Consider the following 19216-nt stretch of genomic DNA (forward strand, 5'->3'; position numbering starts at 1 on the left):
CCTACACCTCTAACTTACTAAGGCATAAGTACTCCCAAAATTAAATTTGTATGCTACTTTTAGGGTATAATATTACAAAATAATCCTCTACAAAAAAATTAACTAAAGCAAACTTTTGCTCAGATAGAACCATTCTGACCTTCCTTCTCCCTCAATCCAGACACTGTCATCACAGAACTCAGTCACAAGTTTACCAAATTCTAAATTACTGTGACTTTGTGGCCTGCGATCCATTTCAAAACATACTGGCTGATTTAGATATCAATTACCTAACACACCAATTCACTACAAGTAGATTTGAGTTCAAATTGGGGGTGGGGTGGCACTAAAAATGAAAAAGAGTAACTCAGCTTTTTATTAGGAGCGATATAGCTTACCATTTTGGAAAAAATAATAGAAGTATAATCACTCAATTTCTAATTCTGAAATGAAAAATAAGTGATTTCACACTTTTAGTTCATATGAAAAATAAAAAGAGCAAAGGTAATTTTCTAACTGCTAAATTCAATGTTGAATTTATTCCCCCTTGGTGTCTCTGTTCTTTTATATATGTCAGCTATAAGCTTTTTAAAACTCTAATTTCATGGTATTCAAACTATCTGAGACTTCTAAATATGCTTTCTCTTCATGTCTTTATAAAGATCCTTCTAAGTTTACCCTGAAAAATAGAAAACAGAAAGCAACATAAAACACAAATCCCACAGCCAAATTTTCCATTTGAAGATCACGCTATCATGAATTGGGGAACTCCTATCAGGAAGAGCAAGCAGCATGTAGAGTACTCACAAAGGGTTTCAAAAATCACTAAAACCTCAGGCTGTAAATTCCAAAGAAAATCTCAAATCAACTGCACCTAACCAAAAAGACTCACATCTATTTAGCATAAACCAACAGCAAAAATCTCCTTGGGTGGCTTTCTACTTTGGGATTCAGAGTCATTGAAGTTCTGGGTTCTGCATTGGTCTTTCTGGAGCAAGGATATTAAATTCTAGGAAGTCAGCACAGACTCTTCCGCATATTTAAAATACCTTCTTCTGTAGTTTGGATGCTTAATGTCCCCCAAAGTCCCATGTGTCAAAGGACTGGTCTCCAGGATGGGACTACTGGGAAATGGCAGAACTTTTAGTAGGTGAGGCCTAATGGGAAGTCTTTAGGTCACTGAGAGAATGCCTTTGAAGGGACTGTGGGGATCTAAATTTCTGCCTTCTGGACTTTTTGCTTCCTGGTCATGAAAGACAGGTTTTGGTCTACCACATGCTCCAATCATGATGTGCTACCTTGCCAAAGCAATTGATCATGGACTGAAACCTCCAAAACTGTGAGCCAAACATTTTCTCAGTTGACTATCTCAGATATTTTGTTATACTGTGGAAAATTAACTAACACACCTTCCATTGAATGCCCAAATCAAATGTTTTTCCACCCCAACCCTCAACATCATTATCATTTTCTGTTGGAAACATTCTGAGTGCCTACAATGTACTAAGTATGAATTTTAATTCATACAGTGGAGAAAATTTAAATAAAGATGGTGGCAACACAGTCGTGCTTTCAAGAAACTTTCTTTCTGTACATATACATATGTGTATGTATATATTTATGCGTGTGTGTGTACGCGTGTGTATGTGTGACAGAAACTAAGTCTTAACTATTATTTTAGCACATTGTGCTATGGATAGAGTCCATATGAATTTGTTGAAATGAAATGTATTAAGCTGGTTCTTTCTCACCTAAAATATTCAACTAAAAATCCCACTGCTTTAACTTGACCCTATTTCTTCATTTATCTAATATACTACAGAAATAAAAGGAGCTTAGGAATGGCAAGTTGAACCAATTCTCCCCCTTCTTTACTGCTAACATATAATACTAAATATGATAGTGAGATACAGTGCAGGGGAAAGAGTTTAGTCCCAAAAGCAGGCCCTCTTAGCCAACTGCAATAGCAATCTCTAGAAAAGTCGCCTATCACACTGACAAATTCAAAACAGCAATATCATACAATACTTAGGGGAAGAATGGTTCTCATTTAAAATTTATGATAGCACAAAGGCACTCCAGAATTTTATGTTCAATGTACTGAATAGAAAGCAGCTGTTAGGCAAAGAATGATTAAATGACTTAAAAGTGAGAGAATTAATCACATTTTCTTATACTTGGAATTCTGCTGTCACTTAAAAATAAAGACAGAAAGAACTGTTATGTCAACATTTTTTAAAACATCAAAATAAGCACCCAAACTAGTATCCATCCAGAGAAATGGAAAACTACTTATGTGCCTAAGATTTTTAAAAGTTTAATTACACTAAAAATCTTTAGAAAGCATGTATTCCATATTAATATAAGTAATAGAATGTCAAGGTTGTTTCTAAAACCAATATGTATTTTTTACTTGTTAAAAAATATTTAACATTGACAAGTATACTGGCCTACAATCTTCTCAAAGGCTTTCCACTTCACAGAACAGGCTCAAATTCAAGCAAAACAAAGCATTTATCAAAACATGTTATCACATTATGACATGAATGGGAAAGCAGAAACAAAATACATGCAGACAATAAAGTAAGAGCAGGCACTTGGATGACTCCACTCCTCTAGCCAAACTGCAGTACAGGGAACTGGCCAGTTTACCCCAAAAGGGCAAGAGAGAGAAGAACTAAAAGCTCTAATACTTAAAATATATGATGACCGAATTAAATGGCTGTGTAAAGATGTACAACAGTGTGAATATGACCCTTATTTCTTCTACTAATCAGGGAGAAAATTTCAGGATTCTATTTTGCTTCTTACACTGTGTCTACTGTAGTTCTTAAAAACTGGCTGAAGTAATTGAGAAAAGAGCAGGTTGAACTATGGGACAGGTATTTCCCATAGAAAAGTTCCCTGGGACACTAATAAGTTTAAGGAAAGGAGGAAAGCACTTGCTGAGACATGGCCAAAAAGGCTTGAGGAGCTAATCTCATCAAACTCTTCCTATGAAGTATAATTAAGCAAGAGAGATTCCACCCAACTCTAGAAATATAAATGCAAATGGACACAAAGAATTCAGTGAAAACCATTAAAGAAAGAATTGTTCCCTGCAGAAAAGGGAAAAAAAATAGATTGAACTAATCACAAATGTAACTTTCTTTAGAGAAAACCAGCCTGTACATGCCTGGAAATCTAGGTTTTTGAAACAGAGCAATGAGATTACTAAAACAAACCTCCCTTCACAAAAAGATTCATAATGAAGCCTTGTTAATCTTCACATTTTCCTAGTTCACATAACTAAACATATTATTTATAGAAATTAAAATGTCAAGCAATATATTCAGAAAAATATGCTGTAGAGTATAGGATTTAATTCTATGCTTATTATTTTGCTATAAAGAAATTTGAAGTAATTATTAGTAACTTGGCAGTATTTTGGGTTTTTTTTGTGTTTTGTAGTCTTATGTTTTTTTCTGTTTTTTTTTTTTTTTTCTTTTGTTTTGTTTTTGATACTGGGATTGAGGGGCTCTTTACGACTGAGTTACATCCCCAGACCTTTTCATTGAATTTTGAGACTGCATCTCACTAAGTTTCTGAAGATAGCCTTGAACTTGCAATCCTCCTGCCTTGGCGTCCTGAGTAGCTGGGATTACAGGCATGCACCACAACACCCAGCAAAATAGAGTGTTTTAATGAGGAAAAGAGGGAGGAGCTTAAGTATTGGACATGATGAACCTGAAGTTAAGACAGTGTTCAGATAAAGATTTTCATTAATAAGTAGAAAATATGGGATTAGATCTCAGAAAAAAATATCAAGATTGGAGATGAAGCTTTGGTTGTTCTGAAAACACAGGCAGGCAAGTAAAGTCATGGGAGCAGAATATTGTCATTTAACAGGTAATAAGAGAAGAACCAGTAAATGATAATTTTTTAAACAAAGTGATGAGAAAGGCAGAAAGAGAATCAGGGGCAGATCAAGCCACATACATTGATTAAAAGATTTCTAGCTTGGCATCATGGTACATGCCTGAAATCCCAGCAACTCCAGAGATTGAGACAAGAGGATCACAAGTTTAAGACCAGCCTGGGTAACTCAGTGGAACCTTGTCTCAAAATTTAAAAATCAAAAAATAAAAGGTCTGGGGATATAGCTCAGTGGTAGAGGACCCCAGGTTCAATCCTCAGAACTGCAGGGGAAAAAAATTAAGGTTGGACAATATCACAACTTAAGATCTGCATATTTGAGGTTTGAGTGCATATTGTTCTATGGAATCTTGGACAAATGGAAAAGTAAGAAAATTAATAGTACAGACACCTCTTATTACAAAAGACTTCTGAGGCACCAAAACAACATAAGTTTCCAACTTCTCATGTCATAAAGAGAAAAAAGACCCCAGGATACCAAGCGGCAAGTTATGCAGTCCTCTCCAGATACTGTGCTGGCTCTGCTATGTGAACAAAGTGCTATCACTCAGTGGGGAAGAAAAGGAAAGGAAAGTAGAGAAAATTCTGTAGAGGGTATATATAGTCCTAATTCTAATACAGAAGACATGAAGCAGCTCTGTACAAGCAGTGCCTTGATCTTTTTTTCCTATTAACATAAGAACTAAAACCAAATGTCAATTGCAACTTGAAGTAGTGCCCTGGACTACAATCTGATCACATGTTATAATTTCAGTGTTTTTCTTTTCTTTACAAGTATGTGTTCCACAATAATACTTGAGGACTATTTGCCTATGCCATAGGTATAAATGTTAATGTCAAATAAATATCCCTGAAAAAAAACAAAGGTGCTAAGAAAGTCAAAGAGGATTGTTCTCTATATGGTATAGTCAACTGCATTATACAATGTTTCAATATAGAAATATATCTATAGAATTATAGAAGAAATAATATCCAATAACGGCTTAGAAACAATACAGACCCAGGCTATAGGGCTCTTAGATAATTAATGTACTTCAAGATTATAGAATTCAGATTTCCAAAGGAAGTTTAACACCATGAAAATTCCATTAATTACTTTTATTTTCACATAGACCTATGGTGGCATCAGTGCAGAACTAATTGCTATGAAAAACTTCCCCTACTCTACCAGCACTTATGTAGATTTTGAATACATGAGAGAAAGAGGTGTATGAGACATGATGTACTACCTGTATAGAAATAGCAGGTTCCTTGATTAATTTACCACATTGTCTACAACAATATTTTAGAATTAGAGAAATATTATCAAACCTTTTTACTTCCCTCATTCTAGATTCTGCTCCTAAGGCTTATAATTAGAGTTCTCACACACAACTTACAAAACACAGAATGAGGCATGTAGGAATGGGAAGGAAATCTGAAGTTAAGAGAGCCAAGTAAAGCTGTTTCCTTTACCTAACAAACTTATTATAAATTCCTCAATTGTCCCTTGATCTATTAATATAACACAGAGATCAGTGTCACTGTCTAATACCTATTGGCTTTGTGGTAAGTATGGGCTAAAACTGGGAGATTCTAAGATAAATCCAAATGTTGCCAATTTATAATACAGAAATTTTGTTTATAACTGGGTTATCTGAAGGAAGGGTATCCAGCTGGTTTGGAAAGCCACAATCCTTTAAATACAGACATATAGAACTCTGAAATTAAAACTCATCAACATAAAGACAACCCAATATAATTTCAAATGCTGATGAGAATAATACTATTACATAATTTCTTAATTAATTTTCTGTTTTATATAAACAATCTCCAATACAAAGAATAAGATATTACTGAAAAGCTGTTTGTAATTTAACATCTGTTTTTTACATCTCATTTTTACTTCATTTTATCAGACAGTTGAACACTAGGGCATCAACCAAGAGAAAGTATATTAGACTAACTTTAGAAGACAAACTCTAGCTTTTTCCCTATCTCTAGGTAACTATTTAGCCTTCTCTGAGCAGCAATTGATACATCATGGGGAAAGAAAGAGGAGAAAAAGTGGGCAGGGTATTGGACCAGTTTCTGTGATATTCTTAGTTCTAAAATTGTATGATTCTATTATATTTAAGGAAGGAATTTACAGTTTACCAAAAAAAAAAACAAAACAAAACAAACAAACAAACAAAAAAAAAAACACAGAATATTTATGGTTGTGAAATGGTTGGCATAGAAAAAGCAGTCACTACTGATTTTATAAAAGGAAAAGACCAATCCCAATCAAGTGGATTTTACCAAAGATTTGAGTCAAACCATTAAGAAAAAGTAGAACTTCAATAAAGAGAATGAGGGAAAACAGACTACTATTCTTCTGTGATACACCATGAATATCACAGATTCACAAACTCAAAGAGCACTTTTTACATTATCTAGCCTTACTTTTTACTTCTAAAGATAACCAACCCATCCTGCACATAACTGTAATGCTGAATTAAACTCTTCCAGGGAGAGGTGGCTTTAAACTGAACTAGGGCAGGCTGATATGCCCCGAAACACTCTAATTATAATTCTAATTATAATTCTCTTTCAAATGTTGAAAAATAATCAGTGTGCCCAATATGTTAAGGCTTTCTGTCCTTCATCATACTTTATAAATGAATGCTTACTTGAATATGTCTCTTTAAACATGTAACACTGGGTATTGAACATTCAAATTTTAATGCAAATCAATCTTTGCAGAGAAAGGGAGACAATTTTCCCCTTGATCAGGACACACATTCTTAATCTGGTTTATAGAAAACACCCCCAAATTCAAATCCTTGCCTTTCTAATACGGCAAGTCACCTTATTTTTCACATCAAATGGCAATTATCTGATTTCTTCCCTCAATAGATTCACTTTATTTCTGCCTATTACAAAAGTTAATAGAGCAGTTTATCACAATTTTTATCACTATTAATATAATAACTCTGCAACATATTTACTTTTTTATCCTACAAAAGGTCCTTCTCATTTGTAATAGAAATTACCAAGTCACAATGTAAAAATCTCTGGGCAATAATTCATAATCTAAGAAAAAATTTGAATCAAAAACTTTGAACCTAAGTTACACAAACTATTTCTAATAGAAATCTATATCTGCATGCTTCACTTTGAGAGGAAATAACAAAATAAAACACCTTTAGCTAAAAAAAAATAATAAGAATACAATTTTAAGTACATAGAACATTATTAATAAAGCACATGTTTTTTCTATTTGACAACTTTATTTCTTTTTCTCTTTAGTAAAATGACTGCATCTCTTCTACAACATTATTGAATTGAAACATTATTGAAGTTATTGAATTAAAACATGCTGGAGTAAAAAGAAATAAACTCAAAAAACCATGTGCTTACAAACGTGATTTGCAATATAAAACTACAGAACTAATGACTTGTTAAAAGGTAAAAGATAAAGTATTAGCTACACCTATTGTTAATTAAAGAATTTCCTGACAGCATATTCTATTTTCTAATGTGTGCAATATATCTTCTGGCTTAGAAAGGATAATTCGGAGATTGACAAATAATGGCCCATAGGTCAAATCTGGACCATCATCTGCTTTTGTGTAACTCACAAGTTAAAAAAGTTTTCTTACATTTTTAAATAGTAGGAGAAATTTTTGTAAAAGAATATTAGGTGATATGTGAAAACTATATGAAAATCAATGGTTAGCATCTTAAACAAAGCCTCAGTTAGTACAGGGGCACATGCCCTTTGTGGTAGGAACTTTCTCAGAACAAAGAAAAGATAACATGGCACCATCGATTTCAGTATACACATTCCACAACTCTACTGTAACACTGTTGTAACTCTATAGTATGGAAACAGAATGCCCAATCAGAATGTGCATTCCCTTGTTTGGGAGACAAAGAGCTAGCATGAAAAAAGGGACTAACAAGAGGAATATAAAGTAACATCTCCTGCGTTGGGTGCTGGGCCTTTAGAAATGAATCCACCGAGTCAATGCTGGCACTGATAAACATGGCTTCCTGTTGAAGGCCCCCATGTCCTCTCTCTATGGGGGAATCCTACAACACCTTCATTAACTGATTGCCCCTGGGCCCCTTCAAGCTACAATGGCAGAGTTGAGGAGCTGAATATATGTGAGGACATGTATATATTAATGATCTCAATTCAGTCACTCCATAAGGTTTACATATCTCACATTGTCATGCTGTACATGATAAAATACAGAATATTTTTGTCAACCTTAAATAATTCATTTTTTTAAAAAAGAAACTGCCACAAATTGAGCTCTCATTGCATGCTGCAGTTATTTGGTCTCTCGGCCTACAAAGTCTAAATATTTACTATTTGAACTTTACAGAAAAAGTTTCCAGACCCTGCAGTAAGTAACATGGTTCACCATTTGCTGATGAACTGAACATAATTATAGTCTCTATTATCTATCAACTATCTTACTGAACTCCATGAATTTTACCATCATGTTAAAGATGTCTTTCTGCCTATTTTCTATACTTAGAGTTTACAAAATTTTTAACAATACCTAAGTATTCTCCACAAAACAGAAAAGGGTGCAATTTTTAAGTGTTAACTTTGTGGTCTAAAGTGTTCTCCACCAAGTTGTGTCCCTACCAAGTTGTATCCCTCAGTGAACAATTAAACACCTACTGCATACTATGAAAGTTGCTATAAATTCAAAATAAATACAACGCAATTCCTGAGTGATTACCTAGGAAAGATTTTTGCCACTAAAGAAAAGTCAAAACAGTGAAAGTAACCTCTACCATTTCACAATGACATGATGTCATTTTCAAAATATCACCTTTAACTGAATTAATGGCAACCTATAAACTCAAACAGATGAGGTAACAAGCCCTGGCAAATATGTTTGTCCATCAATACTTTTAATCAAAGCATTAGCCCATACATAAGCCATTAACCTTGACTAACACAGGTACAGATAAAAATGCTGACAAAAACTCTTACTAATTATCCTTCCCAACTTCTGAAGTTAGCTGGAATTTGATCTTTAACTAAAATAAACATACACCAATTCATCATGGGTTATTTACACATAAATGAAGAGAAATATTAATCAAATGACTGAAAATTAAAAACATGATATATAAATATCAACATTAAAAATTCCAACAACTTATTTTTTTTTGAAAGCCCAAGTGTCCTACAAATATCACTTTACTTGAAGGTTGAAGATCATTTTTGAGAATAACTGTCTCTTGAATCTACTTAGGGACTCAATCTGCTGTAATAAAGAAAAAACATATAAATCATAAGTGCATCATCAGTTGTTCATAATGAGAATGCCAGGATCTGTGTACAGTTAAGTATCTTGGCTGTTTGCCTGCTTTACTTAAAACCAGCAGAGAAGTATAATCCCAATAACTAAGCCTTCTAGCAGCTGTTCTGAGCAGACGAGAGAGATACTTCATCTAGTAGTTACCACCAAACGTATAGATAACATGCACCCCGGTGACTGGAGGTTAGCAATCCCGGTGTGTCTGCTCGCTCTCAGTATTAAATATTTAATGGCATATTTTTCCTTAATGGAACCCGGGCACATCTGATCAGTCACTGGGATCATTTAGTAATGCAGTCAAAGTTATCATACTGCCATTTCACATCAACTTTGTAATTAGATAATCCATCACTTTATTAATTCAAAAGATTGCTTTCTTTACTACTTTACAGCATGCTTCAGTAGTGAAACCCAACTGAGCTCATCAACAAAAAGGCTTTAAAATTTGGTCCTACATGAACTTGAAACTCTCAAGTGACAGACACACATACTCCTGACCTTTCAAAACAACAACAGAGGTAATATTCTGCTCACAAATTAGACTATCTGCCATAATGAAGCAATAGGGCACAAGCATATCTAGAATGAGAAGGTCAATACAACTAAAACTTGAAGATTAAAAGCTGAATATATCATGATCAACTTCCTTCTTGCTCTTTAGAGATGTGCACTGGTCACCAGAGAAGACAAAGAATACCAAAAGAGGTTTATTTGGTAATTTTCTTCCATGCTAATTTATATACTTCACAAGAATTATTAGTTTATGGCAGAATATCACAAATTATTTATTAACATTCTTGGTCTTAGAGGTGCATGCATACAAGCCAAATTCAAGTATATAATCTTGAATATAATATCATTATTGATTTCTTTGTCCTTATTTCTAACATATCTCAAAAATACTAAATCACTATTTCTTTTCATATTATAAATTAGGAAGATTCTTGGAAGACTTTTTCCACTGCTTCTCCAATAAATATTCTCTCCCACAGAAAAAGAATTTACTCAGCATGAAACAGCATAAAATTTAAGTATAACAATACAAAAACAACTTCCAATATACCCTTTCAAATCTATATAACCACAGTATATATTAAAAAACCAGCTTAGCTAATACCACTAAAAATTAGATTTTAGAAAGGCAAGCTCTGGAGGTCACATATGTGCCCTAAAGGATAAAATAACATGCTACTAGGAGAATTATTATTTCATTTGAAGGAAAAAGGGGGGAAACATTCTCAAACAGATGTGGAATTTCTAATCAAAAAATTCTGTGGCAGTTGCACAACACTGTAAAACTAAACAGCACTTTGCAGAGCTCTAGAAATGCTAACAATGACATATGTTTTGTGGTCAAGAAGGTCACTTTTATTCTTGTTGCTTCCAACTTAATATCTGTCTGTTTTTGAAACCTTCTAGGCAACCAGTCCATTTTCTATTTTATTGCTCAGATCTTACCACATTTCTAATCAGTCTGTAAAATCCATTTTTACAAAAGAAAGTTGTAAGTCCAGAAAAAAAGTAGATTGTCTTGTAGAATAGTGTAAAATAATCCCTAAAAGTTCCTTACTATACATAGAAAATAATCTCAAAACCAGTTTATTGAAATTAAGTTTAGCCTATTAATAAGCATGACCAATAATTATCAATGTATAATCACTATGTATCAATGTTTTGAGGTGTGGAATAGAAAAGATACTACACATTTTTTTTCACTTTAGCAAATTAGGACAACTAAAACCATCTTATAATTTAATTTCCACCCTCTTAAAATGTATGTGTAAGAAAGATATCATTCATTATAGGAAGTCAGCTTTAACATTTTCTACATGAAATTATTTTGAGATCATAGAGCTATTACAAATGCAGGAAATAATGAATTTCTGACCACAACAGCTATAGAATGAAACCAAAACAGCTTACTAGGGAAAAACGTTATTTACTGTTTGTAAAATTTCTTAGCATCAAGACAGGTAATTCTTGGTATCTCAAGAGACACCAGTACTGGGCACAACTGTAAGCAACCATCTGAAACTCCAGTTTACAATCAGCCACAGACTGTGCTCTCTGCCAGATGACAGCACAGGGAGACATAAAACACTGGTGTTTTATACTCAGTGCCAATAAAGTGGGAGGTCAGGCAGTGGTAGTAGAAATTAATAATATGTGTCAGACACTCAGCTAAGCACCTTACAGTTAATCCTCACTCTTATCCTCGAAGTAGATAATATTATTATTTTCATTTAGAGATGAGCCAATTGAGACTCAGAGAATTTCACTTTCTTATCTGGAGAAAGCCACTGCACCATTATACTACTCAGCTCCCATTCAGTCTGCCCTATCACTAACCACAATTTTCAAGCCTTAAAGTTAGTATTTATGACTAGTAGAACAATTTCTATATCTGTAGTAAATGTTTAGTATCCAATCAGTAGATCAAATCATGTTAGTTGTCATTCCAAAATAAATCCATTTCAAAACCTAACCAGAAATTATGTTTGAAAATAGAAGTGGAAGGAACAAAAGTACAGAGTGGGAAGGAGGAGGCATTTACAGGATTGGAGACATACATTTTCTCTAAACAAATGCAAAAAGAGCTGGCAGAGATGAACCTGGCCTTTATTTTTCATGAGTATATAAATAAGCATGTCTCACTAAAACCCACCAGTGCACATCCCACACTTTGAACACCTTTGCTGCTGTCAGTGGCATTTACTGCCTTCCATTCCTCACGCTAATACTTTTATTTCCATTCAACTACACACTCCCAAGGTATACAACGTAAGTTAAAAAAGAAAGAGAGAAATAGAAAGAAAGAAAACCCCATTATGCAAATAAAGCTAGAAGTAAATCTCTTCAGATTCTCCATCCATCTACCGGATCACCACTCTGTAGCTCCTCCTCTATAGAAATTCTGCAGGCACCACTACACACACCAATTTCCTATTACCATCTAACACAAAGTATTTTAAACATCAAGCTTTCACTGCAACTGGAATTATTGTGTAAATGAAACCTGCATTCCACAGGTGACACTTCCTTTCCCTCAACTTGGGGAAGAACCCTCAGCACCACCGCGATCCCCACCAGCATTTCTATACCACTGTATGTAACTGATTCTCAATACCATCTTCTCTTCTGGAATTCATGTCAATTTCTACTTCCAAGGTGGGGTCCTCCTTGATCACCACTAGAAAAACTTATCCTTCCTACATCTCTTGCTACTTAACTTTTCCAGTCAAGTAAGTTAACAGAAGAAATTTATAGAAAAATCCTACAATCTAAAACCCAACTGTGGTTCATGTGTGTGTTTATGTGGGAATGGGGAATGAGAGTCTAAGGACTAAGAAAAAAGTGCTAAGAAGTCAGCAAAATGGAAGAACATGTGAGAATGACCCATACAATGACTATACAGTATGGTCTTTGGTATAATGGCAGAAAAGTTTTACAGGTAAAACCAAGACTAAACCAGCAGAAGCACAATGAGCTGAGAACCTCGCCAACAGAAAAGACACATTATTTTTCCCCAAAAATTCAAGAGTCTTTATAAACTCTCTTGTTTTTACCTTCCAGGCATGAATCACAGGATGAATCACAGGTTTTCATTAGAAAAGGCATCAGCTCAGACAAGAACGAAACATGCTCTCAGGATTAAAAACCTTTCATCCTCTGCTGACCCCCTTCCTTTGAGGTCAAGTACAAGTTTAAGAAAGATATGCATATCTTTAAGTAAGACTCTTGACAGGCTGAGGTTTTTATTTATCTTGATAGATAATTTCCAGATTTAAAAAAAGGTCCACTGATTTACTAAGTGAATTCATTAGAACACTTCTCAGGGAACCAAGAAACTTGACTTCTGTGTTTTTTTTTTGTTGTTGTTTTTTGCGGTGCTGGGGATTGAACTCCCAGCCTTATGCTTACAAGGCAAGCACTCTACTAACTAAGCTATCTCCCCAGCCCTAAGAAACTTGAAAACGAAGACTACCAGGTACAGTGGTGCACACCCGTAATGTCAGCAGCTTGGGAGGATCAAAAGTTCAAAGCTAGCCTCAACAACTTAGTGAGTTCCTAAAGCAACTCAACGAGACTCCATCTCTAAATAAAATATAAAATAGGGCTGGGGATGGGCTCACTGGTTAAGCACCATTGGGTTCGATCCTTGGAAACAAATCAAGAATAAAAATTAAAAAAAGAAAAGACTAATTAATTCTAATGAGTGGTGAAAATTTAAAACAAAATAAAAAGAATATCTGTGTGAAACCTATTAAAAATACCAGATGTAGCACAAGTTTGAATATTACTGAAACCAGGAGATGCAAACATCACAGTTCATTATACTTCCCTCTAATTGTTATACATTTGGAGATACCCATAATCAAAAAGTCAAAAAACAATTAGGATAGAAACAAATTTAGAAAAGTTCTCAGAATTCCATATGCCTTCAGTGACAATGCCATGGGCTAAAATGAAAGCTTAGCATTTCTAGTACTTGCACTGAACTTCAATGAATATAAAGGAGAGGGACCAAAAGAAAAAGAGAAAACAGGATCTTGTTTATTGAGGACAGGTAAAGCCAACCTTCTTCACGGTGTAAATTCAAAAGTAAGCTCCTTAGGCTGAAGAAGGCAGGCCACATGAAACTATCCTGAACTGACAGTTTGTACATATACAAGTGGCCACTGCAGGAAGTATGCTTTGACATGACCATTTCTCTTCTTCAATTAATTCTATGACAGTAAAATGGGAACAGAGGCAGGAGACTAATATAACATTCTCTCTCTGGCACTCTCCATATACTTTCAGTATGCTCAAGTGATGAGCATCTCTACACACTTGCAATGTTTTGAGCTCAGCAGCTTATCACTAAGATTTGCAGGATACCAATTAGCTTGACTTAAGATCATTTTATCCTCAAGAAGCAGGAAGTGGAAGGGAGGAGGGAGAAAAAGGAGGAGGAAGAATGTAATCTCTTTTAAAGAAAAATTTATGAGCTGCAAAATAACTACAAGTGACAAAACATTAACAAAACTTTTACAAAGACATACAGGAGCCATGGGTTAATGCTGCTTTCCTCTGATTACTAAACTATATTTTAAGGCAGAAATGATACATCTGAATCCAATTACTCTCTAAAACCTCAGAGCTCTGTATGTTCTAGTAGCGAAAACAAATTCAAGTAAATGGGGAGGAAGGTAGCATACTATTAAAACTTTGTCAAAAAGAATTACCCATTTCATCACAATGACAGAACTTCCCCCTTATACAACATGGAGAAAAATTTCATTCTAGGAGGAAAAAAAGATTAAAATTGTTTAACACTGGGCATGGCAGTACACGTCTGTGATAGCAACCCAGGTGGTTGAGGCAAGAGGATCCCAAGATTCAGGCCAGTCTTGGCAACTTAGCAAGACTGTCTCAAAATAAAAAATAAAAAGGGCTGGAAATGCAGCTCAGTTGTACAGCACCCCTGAACTCAATCCACCAAAAAAAAAAAAAAAAAGTTTAACAACTAACATGAGAAAGAGAGAAATAAGATAGCAATTCACATTTTATATTTGGTAAATGTACATTTACATTTAGAAAATATTTTAAGATATTTTTCATGATTATTAAATCACACTGAAACTTGTAATTAGCCCAACTCTTTCCAAAACCAGAAATAATGTCACAAATTAAATCCAGGAACACAGGAACAGTTATCACATGGTACATTTTTGTCTTTCAGTAGTGTTTTTACAGTGTTTAGTAGCCAACAAGCCTTGTGTACATTGTATTTATGGTATTGCAATAGGTTATAATTTTCAGAGCCATACAAAATGAACATGAGAAGAACATGAGAAACTTCTCAGATGCATGAAAATTAACCACTACACTGTGAAATCAACTTTAAATTGATTACGGATAAACCAGAACATAGGACTGATGTTGTGGCTCAGTGGTAGAGCACTTGCCTAGCATGTGTGAGGCACTGGGTTCGATTCTCAGCACCACATATAAATAAATGACAAAATAAAGGTCTATCAACACTTAAAAATTTAAAAAAACAAACCCAGAACATAATGCTAAAATATTATCAGAAAATCATAAAAACATACTTTGAAGAACAAAAGTATATTTGGGAAAAACAAGAATAAATATCTAGCAATGAAAGTAATCATATTTAAATTCTTACCAAAAAAAAAAAAAAAGCATTAAATTACTCATGAAACAAACACACCATTAAATGTTGGGGGCTATGCCGTGAGGATGGCGCCGAGATGGCACTTGGCAGCCAGCCAGAGGTTGCTTTGATCACATCGCTGTGAGGAGGTTGATTAGCATAAGCACACCCAGGTGATTTGTCATTGGCCATATCCAATTAAGTCCATGCACACAACGTGTGCACAGGTGCTCCTGCTCGTGCCTGCTCGTTTTGACCTTTACCATGATTGGGCAGCTAGCTCTCGCCTAATCTTTGCATAATTGGCGTCAGCCCTACCCTTCGCCTCCTTTTTTTTTAGAGGTTCGAGGTTGGAGGTTCCAGTTCCTGGGTTTCCTGATTCATCAATAAACCGTTCTGAATTCAAGAACCTCACTACTCTTTTGTCCCCCTCGCCAAATTGACTCCGTTGGACGGCGTCAATTAAATATGTGCTTACAAATCACCAAATAATTGGCAAAATCGGCTTAAAATATAAAATTTTATTAAAATGTGATCAATATTAACACAAAACTAAAAACAGAATATGAGAAAACAAAGACAGCACATCCACAGCAGTGAGAAGGGTATGTGCTACATCATCCCTATTCCAGGGTAGATATCAAGAATCATTCACTGCACCAAGGGTGGTGATGAACACCTGTAATCCCAGCTACCTGGGAGACTGAGGCAGGAGAATCACAAGTTTAAGGCCAGTCTTGGCAATTTAGTGAGACCCTATCTCAAAATAAAAATAGAAAGGACTGGGGATATAGCTCAATGTATACTCTAGTACCTCTGGGTTCAGTTCCCAGACCATACATAAAGAAAATAGAAATCAATCACCATACTCTTCCTTCCAAGACCAAGTAAAACTTTCAGAATCATTTTCAAAGAGAACACTTTAGGCAACTACTACCGACAGCCACAAAGAAAATACTAAATAAAACCTGTTTTCTATTACTAAACTAGGATTTTAGTCATTTAAAACACTTACACAGAATTTTAGGCAATTATTTTTAAATCAAAAATGGTTATGCTTTCATACTATTTAAAGTTCACGCAATCAGAAATGGATTCCAATGCATTTTTCATTTCAAAGACAGGTTCAGTGTTGAAACAACATCATAAAACTCAGTGAAAACAATGGTAAACTTTAACCCTTTAGTAAGAAACAGTGGGATATGCTCTTTTCTTTTGAGGAAAGAAAGCACACACTTTCCACTAACATTATGCTTTAAGAGTTGCTAATGAACACACTCTGGCCAAAATAAGAATAATAGTAAGTCAGAAAAGTAATTCATTATTCAGTATACACAGTACATTTAGGGGGACTCCAATAACTGGGGACTCACAAAAGGCATTAAGGGTCTTGTATTTCCCATCAAGTTTCTACATATTTTTATAACCAACAGCATAATAAGAAGTAAAGGACTATAAATAAATAAATAAAATCTAAAGATATAATATCAAAAAAAGAAGAAGTAAAGGACTAATTCATGGCATTAAATGAAACAATACTTACTTTTGCAAAGGCCTCGAAAATGTCAAAAGAAGGTGGCAGCTGAGAAGCATCCTGTATTTCTTCTCTCATAAAATGTTGAAATGTCATTGCAAGTTGCCTGAGGCCCTCTTTCTTATCTTCAGTGAGTTTACTAATATCTAACAAAAAAATAAACAGCAGAATCACAAAGTAAACTTAATGGATAATTTTCAGGTACTCTATGCTGGCTGCTTAAACTAGATACTTCCTGCCTTACATTCAATTCTGACATCTTTTTATTTTTTGACAACCACAAATCATAGTACATATGTAACCAATTAAATTCTACCAAACTTAATCTACAATATAAGATCAAACACCTATTGAAAACACAATAAATACATATACAAATGAAAAAGATTTAAAACCAAAATCAGTAAGGTTGTGTGTCACCAGATTTTCTACATCATCACGTACACATACACAAACCATCATAAATCCTTATTAAGTCAGTGAATTTAAACAGATTTGTCCATGAAAAATTTATAACTTGGTCATGACAAACTGATAAACATTATGATCTGAAAGGTAAAAAGATCAAAAGTGAGAATAAATTCAGACAAAGTTCAAATAAATTAAATTTGTTATATAGAATGTTCATCACAAAAACATGTATCAAACAAAGAAATCCCAATTTCATTTTCAGATTGAATACACAAATGTAGAGTTACTTTAACACAAAAAGAAAGAGATAATTGTGTTTCTCTTGCTGCTTGAGTTGAAGAGAGACTCCACAAGAAAAAAAAATGTTAAAACTGATAAAACAGATTTGGTTAATGTTATAGAATACAAAATCAACATATAAAATTTTTTATATATACCAATAACAAAATTGCTGGAAAAGGAAATCAAAAGAGCAATCTTATTCACAATAACTACACCAAAACTAAAATAGCTAGGACAAAATTCAACCAAGGAAGTGAAAGATTTCTACAGTGAAAATTATAAGACAAATAAAAGAAACTGAAGGGGACACAAAATAGGAGATTTCCCATGTTTATGAATTGAAAGAATGAATATTGCTAAAACGTCCAAACTACCCAAAGCAATCTACAGATTCAATGTAAGCCCTATCAAAATAACAATGAGATTCTTCACAGAAATAGAAAAATAATCACAAAATTCACATGGAACCGTGAAAAACTGAATCGTCAAAGAAATTCAGCAAAAAGAAAAATGCTGGAAGTATTACAATAATTGACTTCAAGATATACTACAAAGCTAAAGTAATCACAGACCCAGAGACCAATGCAAAAGAAGAGAGAAGTAAGAAATGAATATACATATATACAATTAACTGATTTTCAACAAAGGTGCCAATGACATATATTGGAAAAAAGCAGTCTCTTTAATAAACAGTGCTGGGAAAACTTGAAATACAGTGTGCGGAAGAATGAAACTACTCCCATACCTCTCACCATATGCAAAAATCAACTCAAAATAGATAAAAAACTTAAATGTAAAACCCAAAACTGTAAAACCACTAGGAAAAAAAACAACATAAAGGAAAGATTCAGAATATTGATATGGGCAAAGATTTTTTGGATATGACCACCCCCACCCCCAAAAAGCAAAAATCAGCAAAAAAGATCACCAACAACCTAAAAGGCTGCTTATACAAAGGAACAATCAATATAGTGGAGAGACAACCTACAGAACAGGAGAAAATAGGTGCAAATTATTCACCTCGCAAGGAATTAACATCCACCATATTTAAGGAACTCAAAAACAACAGCAAAAATAAATAAAATAAAAAATTGTGTGTGTGTGTGTGTGTGTGTGTGTGTGTATAATGATCTGGTTTACAAATGGACACAGGATCTGAATAGGCATTTTTCAAAATCAGATATGAAAGTAGCCAAAAGTATATGAAGAAAAGTTCAACATCACTACTCATCAGAAAAATATAAATCAAAAACACAATGAAAGTCATGTACAGTGGCACATGTCTGTAATCCCAGAGACTTGGGAGGCTGAGGCTGGAGGATCCCAAATTTGAGGTTGGACTCAGCAACTTAACAAGAACCTGTCTCAAAATTAAAAGCAGAAAAATAAAAATGACTAAGGATATATCTCAGTAGTAAAGCACCCTGGGACCCCTGAATTCATCTCCCAGTAACCCAAAAAAAAAAAAAAAAAAACCCACACAGTGAGATTGACTATTATAAAACAAAACGAAACAAAACAAAAAAATGTTGGTAAAGATGTGGAAAAAGAGGAACACATACACCATTGGTAGGCATGCAAATTAGTATAGCTATTATGGAAAACAGTATGAAGGTTCCTAAAAAA

General features: G+C 34.2%; 1 protein-coding gene across 1 annotated transcript in view; it reads right to left on the reverse strand.

Moving 5' to 3' along the window:
- The window catches only part of Smyd3 (SET and MYND domain containing 3), a 734617-nt gene that overhangs the window by 500534 nt on the left and 214867 nt on the right, over positions 1–19216 (reverse strand). The window contains exon 5 of the mRNA XM_047521142.1: positions 16907–17043. Within this exon, the coding sequence (XP_047377098.1) occupies positions 16907–17043 (137 nt within the window). The remainder of the gene's footprint in view (positions 1–16906; positions 17044–19216) is intronic.

Source organism: Sciurus carolinensis, chromosome 12 (genome assembly GCF_902686445.1).
Source record: "Sciurus carolinensis chromosome 12, mSciCar1.2, whole genome shotgun sequence".
Classification (NCBI taxonomy): domain Eukaryota; kingdom Metazoa; phylum Chordata; class Mammalia; order Rodentia; family Sciuridae; genus Sciurus; species Sciurus carolinensis.